The sequence below is a fragment of the Peromyscus californicus genome, unplaced genomic scaffold, assembly GCF_007827085.1.
Source record: "Peromyscus californicus insignis strain IS unplaced genomic scaffold, ASM782708v3 Scaffold_20__1_contigs__length_68692818, whole genome shotgun sequence".
Taxonomy (NCBI): Eukaryota; Metazoa; Chordata; class Mammalia; order Rodentia; family Cricetidae; genus Peromyscus; species Peromyscus californicus.
This window is the reverse complement of record NW_026294503.1, coordinates 43,429,929-43,446,072: the sequence shown is the minus strand read 5'-3', so window position 1 is coordinate 43,446,072 and position 16,144 is coordinate 43,429,929. Positions and strand designations below refer to the sequence as shown.

The window sequence follows — 16,144 nt, the reverse complement described above, 5'->3', positions numbered from 1 at the left end:
CCGTGATTCAGGCTGATCACCCCCCACTCTAGGAGGGAGCAGTGGATTGAACCCCAGGGAACCACCCAAGGCCACCCATCAGGTGCATAAAGGAGATGGGGCTGACCGGAGCTCCAGGTGGCTCCTGGGGGACCTGTGTTCTGTGGGCTACGGGGATGCAGTGCTCAACTCGGAGGGGCCAGGCTCTGATCTGCGGGCTGTGTCCTTGCTCACCGCTCTGACGACTGTGATCCTGGGGGAACTTTGGCGCTCTGAGTACCAGATGTCTCTTGTCGTCGTTGAATGGTATGACTGTTTCTCACCAGGCCAAGCGTCTGGTGTTTGCAGCCACCTCCTTCTGTGTGCTCCTGAGGCTGGCCTTCAGCACTCAGACACCCTGCCCACATCGACCCCATCTCAGGGCAGCACACTGGATGCTGACTCCTTTCCCAGCTACACTCTGCTTTCTCCTTCTGGGATGCCCTTGCCCTTGCTTCTCCAGTAAGACTCTTGTACTGGCTGGTTTTGTGTGTCAACTGGATACAGCTAGAGCCATCAGAGAGGAAGGAGCCTCACTTGAGGAAATGCCTCCATGAGATCCAGCTGTAAGACATTTTCTCAATGGTTGATCAATGGGGGAGGGCCCAGCTCAAGGTGGGTGGTGCCATCTCTGGGCTGGTGGTCCTGGGTTCCATAAGAAGGTGGGCTGAGCAAGCCAGGGCAAGCAAACCAATAAGCAGCACCCCTCCTCTGCATCAGCTCCTGCCTCCAGGTTCCTGCCCTGCTTGAGTTCCTGTCCTGGCTTCCCTTAAGTGATAAACCCTTTCTTCCCCCAACTTGCTTTTTGGTCAGGGTGTTCAGCTGCAGCAATAGAAACCCTAAGACAAATCTTATCCAGTTGTCTAAGCCCAGTATGGAAGCCCCCTGCCCCAGCCAGGCTTCTGGTTGACACTTTTGCCTGTCCCCCAAGATGGCAGCAGCACACCTCTCTGTAGTAAAGCTCCCACAGTCAGCATGGGTGACATCAGTGGGCTTCGGGGGTTGAGTGTGGGTGTAATTCATGTGTAGATCCCTGGGACTTGGTCTAGGCAGGATCTGTATGGAGTCATCCCTGGGTCCCTATGCCCAGAACACTGGTGCAGTGTAGTGGGAATGGGGTGTTGGGATACGGGGACAAGAGACTTGGGACTAGCCTTGCTGTAGAGCTAGTGGGGACTTTTGGGAGACTGGCTTTCTCCCTCTGAGGACCATAGCCAAGCATTTTCCCCTGAGTTACAGAGAAGCTGGGATTCTGTGCTTAGGAGGCACTGTCCTCTTTTCCTGGGGGGCTCAGGATGGATCCTATGGCCTGTGCATATGCCTTTGAGCCACACTCCCAGCCTCAAGTATTATTCGGGGGAAGTGTAAATAACGGCTGGCCAGGGTTCCCCAAAATCTAAATCTGAAGGACTTCCTGGGGTCCACCTGCAGCCATCCTTGTCGAGATGAGGTCATGTTGAGGAGGCCACCTCACAGCAGTGACTAGCCTGGCGGACCCTCGCACCCGGGATGGGACTCCCAGAGGACCAGTAAGATACTATGTTCTCACCCTCAGCTGCTCCTCAGGCAGGTCACTGCCATTGTTGATACCGCGATTCATGGACACGAAGCGCTCGAAGGGCGGTCTGTCCCGGACGTTGGGGTTGTGTAGGCCGGTGTTGAGCATGATGACGGAGAAGGACAGGACGTAGCAGGTGTCTGTGGAAACTGGCACTGGTCACAGTCCTGGCCCAGGTCACTGTCCCCCTCCTCTGTCCCAGTCCTAGCAAGGCCCTGAAGGTCCGCCCCGCCCCTGGCTGAGCGTGGCGGCAGACGTTCAAGGCCCAGCCTCTCCTGCCACTCCGGCAAACTTCAGCTGCAGCTTCCGCAGCTCTGCCCCCTGCGGCTCTGCCCTCCTTCCCTTTCAGATCCTGCTTGCCATCAGCTGCAGCCCTTCCAGGCCCGCCCACTCTGTTCTCTGCCTCCTGGGAACGGGAGCTCATTGTCAGCCGCCCCGTTAGTTAGTGGCTTGTTCTAAGCTGCCTGGTGGGTCTCGTTGCCAGCAGTCTGCTGCATTGTGCAGACGTGCGTGTGTGCAGGCTTGGGGGTGTGGCTGCCATTCGGGGTCTTCTGAGGATCCAGAACCTGAGGGGGCAGTTCCAATGCCCTGACCTTCAGCCTGCCCACGTGACTCTCGAAAGCTGATATTATAGGAAGCGGTGATGATTCTCCTTTCCACAGCAGTGGCCCCGTCCTGTGCTCAGCTCTCGCACCTCCAGGCCTATCCTGGGAGACAGGTGCGGTGGCTACACCTCCATCTTAAAGATGAGACACGGAGGCACAAGGAGGTTGAGTCACGTGCTCCAGGTCACGCAGTGACAAACTGATTGGCTGATTAAAATGCCTTCCATTCAACCTAGCCTGACTGACTGGACTGCCTGACACAGGGTCTCACTTGAAACCCAGGCTAAGACTTGAACTGGCAGCAATCCTCCTGCCTCAGCCTCCCTAATGCTGATTTTATAGGTGTGTGCCACCACCCCTGGAAGTCGCAGGCGACCAAGAGGAACTGATGTCCTGCCCTCATCGAGTGTTTAGGTGTGTGAAACCTGCAGGCAAGCAAATGCCGGTTCTTAGGTCGTGGCCAAGTGTGGCAAAAGCTCTCTGCTGTCCTCCGCACAGCAGAGAGGGAGCAGTCTGCCCTGGGACAAGTGGCTTCCCGTCGGACTCTGGCTCTTGCTTCACCAGGGACAATCTGCTGCTGAGCTTAGGGAGTGATGTTGGGATTTAATGACCCTGACAAGAAGGTCCAAAGGCGCATTGCGTATGAAGTGCCGGGAACACGGGAACCCCCTCACACGCTTGGCTATTGCTGTGTGGTAACTCTTGAGCCAAAGAAGAGGCATGGTAGGTGGGGCATGGTGGCCCCCATCCTGTCCCTATTTCAATATTTAGTGTCCCTTGGAGATGGAGGTATGGGAGACTGCGCCTGTGGATCACCGCCATGCCCCTTGCCCCAAATCTGCCCTTCCAAGGATGCACTGGGGTCTTTAAGTGAGACATTAAAGCATCTCCCCTTGTAACTTCCTAGAGAACTCCTAGTTACTCTTGAAAACCTCGCTAGACCATGTTTCCTCCCAGAAGCCTTCCTGTATTCCACACTGCCGCACGCTGCACCGATTTTCCCTGCCCCTTCCCCCCAGGACCATGCTCCAGACAGGCATGGAGTGTGAGGAGCTTGTCACCTGTGGACCGGAAGACACCTGGGTTACAGAGGCAGTAGCGAGCAGCAAAGGCCTCCATCATGCGGTCAATCTTCTGGGCCTCACCAGGCAGCCGGAAGCTCCACAGGAATTGCCTAGGGGGACAGGGCCATGGTCAGGGAGTCAGGTGGGGCCCTCAGTGGCACCTGCCACTGAGAATGAGAACTCTGACCTCCTCTAGGCCCCCAACATGGGGTGCTCTGCCTCTGTCCTTCTGAATGAATGGGACAGAGTGTGACTTGGTGTCAGCCAAGCTTTCTTGTCGCCACAGGTCACTTAAAACCTGCTCAGCAACAGCTTATTGAATGAGTAAAGGAATAAATGAATGAATGACTGGAGATGAGTGATTCCTAGGCTCTTCCCCCAGGAAGTCCATACTCCCTGGATGGATGGCAGTGACCTCTTCCTCCTCTGCCTTGCAAACTCCTACTCATCCTTCAAAGCCCAGCTCAAATGCCTCTCTTGGGAGCAGTCTTCCAGCAGCAGCTTTAAGACTCCCTAAGCGACATGAAGTTTTACTAAGACTTAGAGATGACACATGGGAGTGACCAGCTATGGCTGGTTACAAGTCTTTCCTTGTTTAGTCCTTCTGCCTTCTGGATTTGGTGCTGATTTGGCTCGGGGAACCTTCCTTCCTTTACTTTCTTTCTTTCTTTTTTAAGAGGGAGTAGCCCAGGTTAGCCTGGAACCTACTACGTATTCCAAGCTGGCTGGAGCTCACAGCAATCTTCCTGCCCAAGTGTCATGATTATGTGTGTGAAGCACCACACCCAGCATTGAGGTTCCATCCCCCCCTAACCCCCGGAGCTGAGGACTGAACCCAGGGCCTTGCGCTTGCTAGGCAAGTGCTCTACCACTGAGCTAAATCCTCAACCCCTAGGTTTCTTATTTGTGCCTTGCCCTGGGTCACATGGGGAATGAATGGCAAAGCTAGGGTCTGGAGAGGACATTATGGTTCGGGGGCACGTGCTGCTGACTCGGGCACCGCGCTGTGCCCATGAATGTGAAAACACACATAGTGACCAGTATTGGAATCAGGCCATCATAAGCGATAGCAGCCATGTTCTACATGGAGCTGGACGCGGGGATAAAGTGCACACGCGCTTGTCTAGAAAGTGCTAGCACACAGCACTAGAGTCCCCAGACGGCCCAGAGGAAGGGCGATTGCAAATATCTCAGGCCTTAATAATGGTGGTGGAGCAATGAGAGGCAGCTGCAGGCTTCCAAGCCTGGGATTCTCCTGCCTCAGCTCTGCAGGGCTGTGCTCTCCCAGCTCAAGCTTCCTGCTCTGCATGCAGCCCTGGGTTGGATCCCCACCCCCACGGCCACCATGTCTCCTGCCTGGACCACTCACCTGAGGGCCTGAACGAGGTTGAGGTTGGCAAACTCATGGCAGTCCACAAAGGCCTGTAGGACCTGCAAGTTGATGGGGTCCCTGGAGAGGGACAGGGGAAGGGGGGATACTTGGTAACTTGCACACACACACACACACACACACACACACACACACACACACACACCACACATACACCCCAGCCCTGGGCGGTAAGCTCTGGGTTTGGACCTCTTGGGCCCCTGAGTCAAGTTTTCCCTTGGTCACTTCCTGCCTGGTGACCCTACTCAAGCCCCGGACACCCCCACACTCCAGTTTCCTCATCAGCCGCAGGAGAAGCAGGGCTGTCTGTTTCCTCCTCCTCCCCGGCTCTCAGGTCAGGGGTTTGTGTGCCGCCTCACTCAGAAAGTGTGGGAGAAGGGCGGGTGACTCACTGAGACTCCTCAGCTGTGGCCTGTCCCTTCCACCAGTCAGACACTCCTGTCTAGAGCCTCCACGGATCCCCCTGCCTCGCCCCCTTCCTCCCTTTCCTCCCTCACGGTCCTTCATTCTCTTCAACCTGCTGTGAGTTGAGCTGCTTCTGCCTTCGGGCCTTTGGCATTGACTGTTCTCACTGCCTGGAACCCTCCAGTGGGCACTGCCCCCACTTCCACATGAACTGAAACCAGAGCCCCAGCTCAGAGCCCTGTGCTCTTTGGCCTGCTTTCTGCTGCTTTCTGTGTACCAGACAGAGCTCATTTCTGTCCCTGTCCCGGGCAGAAAGCACCAGTCCCTGAAGACAGGAGTTTGACCGTCTTGTCTTATACAGCTAGCATTTGGAAGAGATCTCAGAGCACAGTAGATACAAACAACATATTGAATGAATGAGTGAATGAATGAATGAATTGAATGAATGAGTGAGTGAGTGAGTGGATGAATGAATGAATATGCCAGCCTGAGAGTCAGGGCTCAAATCCCAAGCATGATGGCTTTCCAAGCACCCTGAGTGACACCTCCACCCCCACACCCCCCGCTTCCCGCTCCCTGTCTGGGGTCCTCTTACTTTTCCCCCAAGTAGGTGCCAATGGCCGTCTTGTTGAGGCCGTCACCCTTGTACAGGAACTGGGCGATGTCCTGGACATCAGAGGTCAGCAGCTTGTGCTCAATGAGATACTGGATGCCCTGGAGGTGACACAGAGCCCCATGTGCAGCCCCCATAGCATAGGCCCCTGGTCGGGGAGGAGGGGAGGGGGGGGCTGGTGTTTGGACTCCGCACAGCCTGTTCTGGGACAGTGCCCTCGAGCTGCCTTTGGGAGGTGGTGAGCCCCCTGTGTCTGGAGGTATGCTAAGAGAAGCGCTAAGTGAAGTATGTTCATGGCGGGGTCTCTCCAGTCTGGCATGCATAGACCGCACCCTCCCGTGGCTGCTGGGAGTCACAGTGCTAAGACTTGGTGATTCGGCCTCTCCTTTTGTTCCCTCCAAACTCTTATTATTTCCAATAGTTTCATTTCATCACACTAGCAATCTAGGCCCATTGTGTGAAAGTCGCACAAACCAGCAAAATCAAAAGGGGAGGAGACTGTACAGACCCCACCTGGGAGGTGGCCAGCTTCCATGGCGATGACCTTCACTCTCCTTCTCCAGGAGGTGGGAGGGCAAACCACCACCTCCTGTCACCCTGAAGCTGGCTTTGCTCATTTCATAGGCTCATGACCCCCTCTCATTGCGACCCAGGCACAAAGAATCGCCCCTCTGATGTGTGGGGGTCATGGACTGGTCTCTGGTGTTCTGGGTTCTTGTGTCCCTGCTGCTCTTAGATGGAAGGCTGAGGATGCGGGGCATCCTGCGGCCAGAGCCGGGGACATATGTGCACGTTTGTTTGAGGGGAGGTAAGTGGAGCCGTGGTCCTGGATCTGTGGCTATGACAAGTGAACACATGCAGCCGAGGCAGTCTCAGCCAGAGCTCGACATTCTCTGTGGCCGCCTGGACCCTTGCCCTAGCACAGTGTGTGGCTTCCTCCTGTGGCTGCCCCTGCTGCAGAGGGAGCCTGTGGCCACCTGGCAGAGTGAAGGGCTGCAGGCTGGCTCTGAGGTCATGGGCAACCAAGCTTCAGAATGGGTTTCTGCAGCCTGGGCTTGGAAGACATGCTAGGGACAGAATTGACTGTCTAAGGGCCTCACTGCCCCAACCCTGTTCCAGAGGAGGGCATAGGGCCAGGGAAGAAAGGGAATGGGGGAGGGGGCTTCACAGCCTCCCATCTTTGGGCTGCACTGCTGTGGAGTGGACAAAGGCCAGGCCCAGCTGGGAACCAAAGGATTGGCCCTGAGGGGTCTCAGCTTGCTCCTCCGTTGGGTGGGTTGTGGGATCAGCTACAAAGGTACCCAGAAGGCAGCCTCCTCCCTTAGCTCAGCTGTGCACCTTGAAGAGGCCCATGCCCCCCTCCTGTGGCCACCCAGATGCCCACTTTGGTGGGATCCATGTCCCCTCCCCTGGATATGTACCTTGGCAGGGTCCATGTTGAATTTCTTCCGCCCGATACACATCTCCTTCTCTTTCTGCGCCATCCGGCTGTGAACAGGGGGCATATCAACATGGTGGCTCCGGATGCCACTGTCCCCCACAAGCCCTCAGGGGGCCCTCCTCAGGAGAGTCAACATGCCTTGGGAACTCCACATGAATCCCCAGCCCCTGTGGTCTGGACCACCTGGGAAAGCAAGAACGGGGTGGGAGGTGCCGAGGGGCGGGGCTGCAAGCCGAGCACTGAACTCTGAGCCCCCGCAGGAGCCCAGCAGAGCTCACCGGGGAGGATGCAGAACGCTGGGACATAATGGGGCCGGCGAGAAGGTAGGCTACTCCTGAGCATAAGTCTTGCTACACTCTTGGGCCAGGCCACTAGAGGTGAGTCCCTTCATCCCTCCCAGGCCTGAGTTTCCTTCTCTGCAAGAACCCCCTGCAGCCCTCACCCAGGGTAAGTGTATGTTCATGTGCATGCATGGGTGTGCATGCACAAAAGATGCTGGAGAGGCAGAGGTCCTGGAGGTGGGGCCGGCAACCTGCACACCGTGCGTAGATCTGTAGTTCTGTGCCCTAGAGTCCTAGCAAGCACGTCCAGCCTACTGGCCACACCTGGCTGCATTTGGCCCAGGCGAGCTATGAATGCCACTCAACACAAAGGCAAATTTACTTAAAACACTGAGATTTTTTTTTTCCAGTTTGTAGCCGGAATGTCGTTTTGTTTTCATGGAGTTCGAGTTTGGGGACGTTGGGATCACGAGTGGGTGGCTAAGGGGCAAAGGAAGTAACTTTTACAGTGTGGAGAGGCTGTGGTCTAGGAGGTTGTGTGAGAACCTAACCTTCTCCTTATACGAATGGGGAAATTGAGGCCCAGAGAGAAGGCCCTGACCTAGGCAAAGAATCAGCAGGACCCTTCCTGTGTGAGGGATGATGGATGTGGGATGAGGTGGGCCAGTGGGGCCTACTCCAGGCCAGGCTTCTGATCCCCAGTTACCATAGTTACTTCACCCTCATGCAGGGGAAGTTTCTTTGCTCATCTGGTTCCAGCTGCCCCTGACCAGGGTGGTTGTGTGGGGAGGTGGGGTGGAGGGGGAGAGAATGGGGGTCGCTTGAGAGTCAGTGGGGAGTGGTCCGCACAGTCTGGATGGGGCTGTGGTGTCTCCTTGGGTCCTCCCACCACCCGTGGCACAGGGGGAGTGAGATGTACCCAGGAATTGTCTTCCCAGAGGCCAGGCCCCTCACCTCTCCTCGGTGTTCTCAAAGCAGTCGATTTGGGCAAACACGTCTGCAATTTCATCCTTCAGCTTCTGTGGATACACATTCAACGGTCAGCCTGGAGGTCAGGATGTCCCCACAGCCCCCACTCAGCCTGTGGTTCGGGCCGCTCCCTGTGCGCTTCCCTCAGCCTTCTCAGACCCTTTCCTTCCCATGCCTTTTTACCCTCAGAGCAGGTGCTCAGTGCCCCTGTGTGCCCTTGTCCTTCCACGGGCCCTTGCCTCAGGGGTGGGAGTCCCTATGCCCACACCTGACCCTATTTCCAGCTTGCTCTCTCTTCCCACACTGCCAGCCACTACCCTCTATGTCCACCAACAACCCCTCGCTCGACCTGGCTGGCAGCTTCCCACAGAAGCATGGCACGGCTCTCCCTCCTTCAGAATCCCTCCGTGGCTCTCTATGGCCACCTAGGGAACAGATCACACACTTCCTGTCTGGCATCACATCTTCTCTGTCACTTGTCAGTAAGTGCCTGTCACATGCCGGGTGCTATGGGTACCTCAGGGCCTGGGCAGCACAGGCCTCTCAGAAGCTGTGCATTTCCATGGATCAAAGGGAAGAGGAAATGGCCATGGCCGATCAAGCAACCACATGTCTGCTGTGCTGACTCCAGGCCTGCGCTGCTCTCAATTCCACCCCAGCCTGCCTCAGCCTGACTCCAGGGACTGCCCAGTGCGGAGAAGGCCCCCAGTTTGCCCACCAACCAACATTTGCTGGACTGCTAGGAGGGCCGATGTCCTGGTACCCCCTGCAGGCAGTAGATGAACAGGGCAAGTGGCCCAAGAGGCACCCACCCTCTCCCCAAGATGAGGGGTGCTGGGATGTGGTACTCCTGGGCTCTTCCTGGAAATCAGAACTGGCACAGTACCCCTTGCTCCGGGGTCACAGAGATCCTGTTCCCAGGGATCTTGGCCTGGCTTCCACCCACAGGTTTAATGGGGGCACACTCACTAGTGCTAATGAGTACCTATATGCTACAGCTATGGCACTGGGATCCAGTGGCGAGCAAGGCCCAGGCTCTGTTTTCATGGAGTTCGAGTTTGGGGACGTTGGGATCACGAGCGGGTGGCTAAGGGGCGAAGGAAGTAACTTTGCAGCAAGTGACCACAGCAGTGGCAGAGAAAGAGCCTGACACATGCACGTGCTCACTAAGATACTAGCAGAGTGGGTGCTTTGGTGTGGAATCAAGTGTGCATGTGTGTCTAGGTGGCAGGCGGCCTGGAGGAGGAGGAGGTAGAACCTTGTCTGGGAAGGAGAAGAGCAGGAATGTGAGAACTGGGAGGGGGGACCCCAGGTGGAGGTAGGAGTGTATGCAAAGGCCCAGAGGATGGACTGAGCAAGGCATGGTTGAGGAATCTGAAGGTCCCTGATAATCGTGGGAGTGATCATCTTAAGAAACTGGTAAACTCACAAGAGCTGAGCCCAGGGTGGGAGTGACCTTGTCCAAAGGTGAGAGTAAGGCTGGGGTCTGGAGCTAGGGTGAGGGACTCTGGGACCTGGGGTTGAGATGAGAAGAGTCAGTGGTCTGGGACTGGTGGGCAAGGGGGCTGATGTCTGGGTCTTGGGGGTGGAATTGGGGACTGGTGCCTGGGCCTTTGAGTGGGGGAGAAGACAAGGTCTGGCTGGCTTTCTGAGCATTTGGTCAGGAGAGTAGGCAATATGATAGTGTTTAGTGGCTTGTGAGTGTGTTTAGTTTGGTGATTAGTATGAGTGTGTATGGGTCTGTGAGTATGAGCATGTTTGGGTTTATAAATGTGTGTGTGTGTGTGTGAGAGAGAGAGAGAGAGAGAGAGAGAGAGAGAGCATATATAGGTCTGTGAGTGTGAAGATGTGGGTCTGAGTGTGAACATGTATAAGTCTATATTGCATGTGAGTGTGTGTGAGTCTATGAATGTGAACATGTGTGTCCACATACCTGGATGTCCTCCAGTAATTGCTTCCGGTGCCATTTGATCTGCTGTAGCTCCTTGGCCTCCCCACTGCTGAGCTCAGCTGGATCTGGAGAGAGAGGAAGATTGCTTGGTTCTGTATTACAGGGCTCCTCCCGGGGAGGCCCCTGAAACAAAGTGAGAACCACGGTGCTGGAGGCAGTGAGTCACTTGCAGTTACCCCTGGGGCCTGACTGAATGCTACCACCACTGAGAGGCATTCTTGGACATCCCTGTCCAGGGTAGCCCCACTTCTCCATCGTAATTCCTTTTGTTCCCTGGAGAGAGATTTCCTGTGGCTTTTGTGGGGTCACCTGGCCACACCTAGCTGCAAGGGAGGCTGGCAAATGAACTTTACTAAGATTATCCTGTTGTCCTGACTTTGTAAGAAGGGGAAACAGAATGGGCGGTGAACATTAGTCTCTGCTCTCAGACACTGTGGTTCAGAAAAGAGAAGTAAAACTGGCTAAGATTGCACAGGGGTGAAGCCACTACGTCTGCTGGGACCCTGGATTGGACAGGCTTCCAATCTTGTGCCATCCCACTGGCCCCCAAAACAAAGTGAGACCCATGGTGCTAGAGCTAGTGTGGCTCTGACTCCCCCACCAGACAATGCTCACTCACACAGAGCCAGGCATGGCAGCTCACACTTGTAATCATAACATTTGGGAGGTTGAGGCAGGAGGATTACAAGTTTGAGGCCAGCCTGGGTTATAGGGTGAGACACAGTCTCAAAAAAAAAAAAAAAAAAGAGCAAAAGCAAACAACCAACTATGGCCAACAATGTGGGCAGCTAAGGAACTCCAGACCTTCCCAGAAAGACCACACTGAAGATCTCGGCCAGGGTACCTGGCTCACCACTTCCTGTGGTTCAGGAAGAGAGGGTGCCCCTGAGTTCCTGGCAGTAGTGACTAGCTGAGGCCAAGGCCAAGAAAAAGGACAGTGGAAAGATGGTGGGCACAGGTTGGGAGGAGACATGGGTGGCTTTAAGGAGGAGAGTGAGCACAGAGTTACAGGGGTCACCAGCAGGCAGGCATGCAGGAAGAGTGTGAAAACAGCACCGCTAATGACCTGGTCACCAGCTTCCTACTGGGCCACCTTAGCTCTGTCACGGTGAAGGAAGTGGCCGCATGGTGTGGCGAGAAGCTGAACTCCTTTCTGGGTCCCTTGACTACCACTCATGAATGTCCAACCAGCCAGCTGCAGGCACTGGCACTGAGCCACGATTTCTCTGGCAGGTCCATGGACCTGAACGTTTGCTTTCGCAAAGACTAGCCAGTCCTTTTTTATTTTTATTTTTATTTTTGTATTGCTAAGGATAGAACGCAAGGCTTTGAACATGCCAAACAGATTCTCGACCACTGAGCCCCATCCTGGCCCAGCTATTCATGTTGGCTGGAGTCTGCAGAAGTTCATGTAGACATGGGTGGCTCTGCTCCTTTACCTGAGGGCTTTCACCACCATGGGACCACATGAAAACCAAAGGGCTTCTTTCCCAGCAAAGGCTGTGTGCAGTGGGACCTGCTTGTCGTCCCCCCCCCCGCACTTGTCACCACCAAGGCCTGCTGGAGAACGGAGCAGCCTCATGGGGAGGTGCAGCGGAGAAGGTCCCCTGCTTGGTTGGCCCCTCCAGGACACTTGTTGCCCCTCCCCATTACGCATGCAGCTGGTTGCAGGCTCCTTAAGCAGGAGTGCTGTCCTGGTGGCTCAATGGGACTTTCTTTTTGTCCCGGCCAGGCTAGAGGTCTTGTTCAAGGCGGGCCAGAAAGGGCTGAGACACAAGTCTCATTGAAGTCCAAGCCCCCAAACACCCGAGGAAACCAAGTCATTTAGTCCTTGTGATTTCTTTTTAATAGGGATTGTTTTCAGTCTAAGACACAGGGACTCAGGAAAATGAGGTGACATATCCCAGGTCGCACAGCTGGGAAGAGGCAGTATGAGATTCCTGGTGTGTGTGTGTGTGTGTGTGTGTGTGTGTGTGTGTGTGTGTGTGTGTACATGCGTGTGCGCGCGCACATGCATGTGTGTATTGTGAGAGTGAATGAGCATGCATGTTCACCTATGTAGAGAACAGAGGCTGACACTATGCATGTTCTTCTATCACTATCTATCTTTCTTCGTTGAGACAGCGTCTCTCACCAAACCCAGACTGGCTGGCTGGCAAGCCCCACCTGGGTCCCAAACAACTCTGGGAATTCCCCTCCACTCAACCTCTTCCTAAGCCCTAGGGGTGGCACCCTGACCCCAAGCACCTTGACGCCACCTCCCTCCAACCCTTAGACCCCGCCAGCCATCACCAGGTCCTGTCACTCTTCCATTTTCATGGCCCCGATCGTCATCCAACTACCACGGTGGAAGCTGGGCTTTCCAGTGCCACCCTGCCTCCCTGTGTGTGCCAGCCCTGAGTGCTCCCGACGCCTCCTCCTCTGCTGAGGACCCACTGTGTGCCCTTCTTCTGTCTCTCAATCCCCACTGCTTTGAAAAAGGGATTTCTAACTTCCTTCTATATGTGATACTCTTGGGGTTCAGAGAGGTTCGATGACCTCCCTCAGCCAGCACAGCTGGATGGTGGTGGAGCTGGGATTCACACTCCACCCACCTGGGGCCGGAGCCTACAACCCTTCTGTAACCTTGTGAACCCCACAAGCCCGGGTGTTCCAACCCTGTGCCAACCACAACAGTGTGAAGAGGAGGAAGCTGCCAGCAGCAGGACCTCCTTTTGTCCTACAAGTCAGTGGACATCTGGGGAAACTGAGGCACAGGGGTGGCTGGAAATAGATACAAGAAAATAGGGTTCCTAGGGGAGTGGACAGTGTAGGGGCAGTGAGGTGTGGCCTGAACCTTCCCCTGCTCAGCTGTCCTCAGGCTCTGCGGCGGCCAAGTATTCAGGGACCCTCAGAGGAAACTGTCCCCTTCTCCCCAAGCCCTGACGTCAGTGGGTTTCGGCTGTACACGTACATCTGAACGCCAAAGACAGCAGGCCATGATCTCCACAGGTCGTGGGGGCCACAAGGACCCTCCGACTGTTCGTCAAGCTGCTTGTCAAAAAGCAGAGGTTCCCCCTCACCCCCCTGTCCGTTCCAGATCTAAGGATCTAAGATCAGAGGCCGATGCAGACACTGCCAGGCAGCGGCCACCTCTGACGGGACCCACCAAGCGTGGGGTTCAGGCACTGGTTAGGGTCCTGGGAGGGCCTGATTTGAAGCAGTTTAAACACTGGAAACATACAGGCATACCACCATAGCATGAGCATCCCAGCCTCCCCAGCCTCCCGTCACCCTTCACCCCTGCCCGCTCTACCTTCTGTGCTGCCCAGCCTCCCGTCACCCTTCACCCCTGCCCGCTCTACCTTCTGTGCTCCCAGCCTCCCGTCACCCTTCACCCCTGCCCGCTCTACCTTCTGTACTCCCCAGTCTCCCGTCACCCTTCACTCCTGCCCCTCTACCTTCTGTGCTCCAGTCTCGGCCAGTGAGTGCCCCGTGCCTAGTGCCCTGGAGCCCCCGCCCCCGCTCCTCACCACTTCCCCCTTGCCCTTCCTCTTTTCCATCTTATTTTTAGTGCCTGCCGCCCTGCTTCCAGGACAGCTGGCTCCACTTCCCCTTTCTCGGTGGAGGGGGTACCGCTGGGCATACAGGGAGGGTTCTCCTGAGGGACATTAGGGAGACAGGGTAGCAAGTGGGGCCCACGAGTGCAACTTCCTCCCCCCCCCCAGGCCCCTGGTTTTAGCCCACCCTCCTCCTTCTGTCCACCGCTGGCCTTCATCAGGCCGAGCTTTCTTGTGCTCAGGGCTCACCTTCAGAGGGTGACCTGCTTCAGACCTGCTGCCCTGCCTTCCAGGCCCATGGCAGGAGCTGGGGGGGGGGGACAGCTTGGGAGAGTCTTTGTCACCATCCCTATCCGTAAACGTCCCAAGGAGACTGAGGCCCGCTGAAGGAAGAAGTCCAGCATTGCAGGACAGACTTCCACATTCTCAGAGGCAGGCCAGGAGGACCAAAGGCCAGCCATTCACAGACAGTGAATCTGAGGGGAGTCCCCCGCCACCATGGACTTCTGCGGGACCCTTCCCAGCCGCCTCCTCCAGGAAGTCCCAGCCCCCTCTCCACCTGTCCCCGTTTGTGCCAGAGGCGGGTGTGGTCAGGTGTGGGTCACAGTCCCCTTTCCTTCCACCCAACACCCTGGAGTGTTTGCTCCCATTCAGTCCCTGCGTTTTGAAGCTGTTTGTAAAGTGACTGAATAAATGGAACCGAAAGACAAACCAGTCCGTGGAGACCCCAAACCTTCCACAGATTGGCCCTTGTCCATCCGTCTGTCCTAGGCTGGCCTGAAGTGCATCCCACCTTCTGCAGCCCCTGCCTAAGGTGGGCCCTTCTTTTAGGCTCTTCTTGCTAGGTTGTTTATTGACCTATGACCTGAGCCTAGTCAGATCTCACCCTTAACTTCTGAGAGTCTCAATTTCCTTCTCTACACCAGGTGTGGACTGTCCTGTAACCCCATGATGTCAGGACCCCAATGAGTAAAGGACTCTGTCTTTCCCTTTGCCCCCGAGTGACCTGGGGTGGGACCCGCCTGTCATCTGTCACCCTTTGCCTTCTCAGTGGCCCTGAACCTCAACCTAGTCACTCAGTCTCTGAGGGACTGGACTCACCTTCCCCTCCCCCACAAGCCCCCAGAGAGACAGAGAGAGTCTAGGTTAAGGAGATCCTTGGGCAAGGTGACCGAAGCCCCAGCCTCCCCTTATATCACATCCCTCACAGTCTCCTGCCTGTGTCTGGTCCATAAATGAATGGCTGTTGAAAGAGCCTGATGGGTCTCCAGGTTTCTGGGATCCCGAGCACTAGGCATACATAGCCTCTGGGGGTGCCCGGTGCCTGTGGGTGGGGCCAGGCTGCTCAGGGTTAGGTTTCATTTGGAGAAAGACATCAGTCTGGACCACTTCAGAGTTACATAGACCTGGGGATTCAGATAGCTGCCACTGTCCCTCAGAGCCTAGAGCTCCAGGGCAACTTTCTGAGGCTCAGGGTACAGGGACATGGCTCCTTCCGCAGCCCTGCTCTCTGCCCCTGGAGAACCACACCAGCTTGTCCCTCCTGTATCAGCTTGGCAGCCTCCTTTTTGTGTCCCTCAGACCCACCACCCTGGCCACTGAGTGAATGACACCTACCGCATCAGGGCCTCACTGTACATGTTACTCCTTCAGACAATGTCCCCAGCCCCCTCAAAGGCCACCAGACCCAAGAGCAGAAAAAGTGCTATAGGGCCCTTGCACCATCCAGATCCACGTCACCACCAACAGTATTCACCTTCATCAGAAGTCATTCTTTCCAGCTGCCTCTGGGCCCTCACGGAGGCTCTTCCCTCTGCCTGAATACTCTTGCTCAGAACTCCCAAGGATCCTCTCTGCACTCAAGCTGTGTCCCCTGGAGGCCTCTCGATACCTTCCTCCCTCGTCCATGTCCTGTCTTGTTCTTAAGCCCACTTGTTACATCACCGTCCATCCCGTAGCTGGCCCAGGAGGTCAGCGGCCACTCGGATCCCTGTGAGACCCTGGGACCAGTAGCCCAGCCTGGTGCCTGCCTCTGTACACAAGATTTGATGTTTGGGACTGGTTCAAACCAGTTTTACTTCTGTGGCGTCCAGGGCCCTCCCTTCAAGGCTCCCACTGCTTCCCTGTTCTGCAGGAGGAAACGCTGAGGCCCATGGCTGGGCCCCATTCACTTACCTGCACGACACAGGTCCATTCTGAAGCCCTGGGGGAAGGTGGTCCAGCTGTTTGTCTTGCTAGCCCAGCTGCTGCTCTGGTGGGTGGCCGACAGGGCTGGTCACCGCACCTTCCTGCCCGCCCCGCCCAGACCCT

The 16,144-nt window shown here is 56.0% G+C and overlaps 1 protein-coding gene across 4 annotated transcripts in view; it reads right to left on the bottom strand.

Annotated features, from left to right (window-relative positions):
• The window catches only part of Cyth4 (cytohesin 4), a 26,886-nt gene extending 10,742 nt beyond the window's left edge, over nucleotides 1-16,144 (bottom strand). Inside the window, exons 1-8 of one of the 4 annotated variants that reach the window (XM_052748280.1) lie at nucleotides 16,010-16,144; nucleotides 10,278-10,360; nucleotides 8,330-8,394; nucleotides 7,075-7,141; nucleotides 5,636-5,754; nucleotides 4,615-4,695; nucleotides 3,243-3,355; nucleotides 1,568-1,716 (exon numbers count right to left, since the gene is read on the bottom strand). In XM_052748280.1, the coding sequence (XP_052604240.1) occupies nucleotides 1,568-1,716; nucleotides 3,243-3,355; nucleotides 4,615-4,695; nucleotides 5,636-5,754; nucleotides 7,075-7,141; nucleotides 8,330-8,394; nucleotides 10,278-10,360; nucleotides 16,010-16,028 (696 nt within the window). In that variant the 5' untranslated portion in view covers nucleotides 16,029-16,144. Of the gene's footprint in view, nucleotides 1-1,567; nucleotides 1,717-3,242; nucleotides 3,356-4,614; nucleotides 4,696-5,635; nucleotides 5,755-7,074; nucleotides 7,142-8,329; nucleotides 8,395-10,277; nucleotides 10,361-13,735; nucleotides 13,755-15,590; nucleotides 15,829-16,009 lie in introns of those variants that run through there. The other 3 variants (XM_052748282.1, XM_052748281.1, XM_052748283.1) reach the window with 3 other exon arrangements.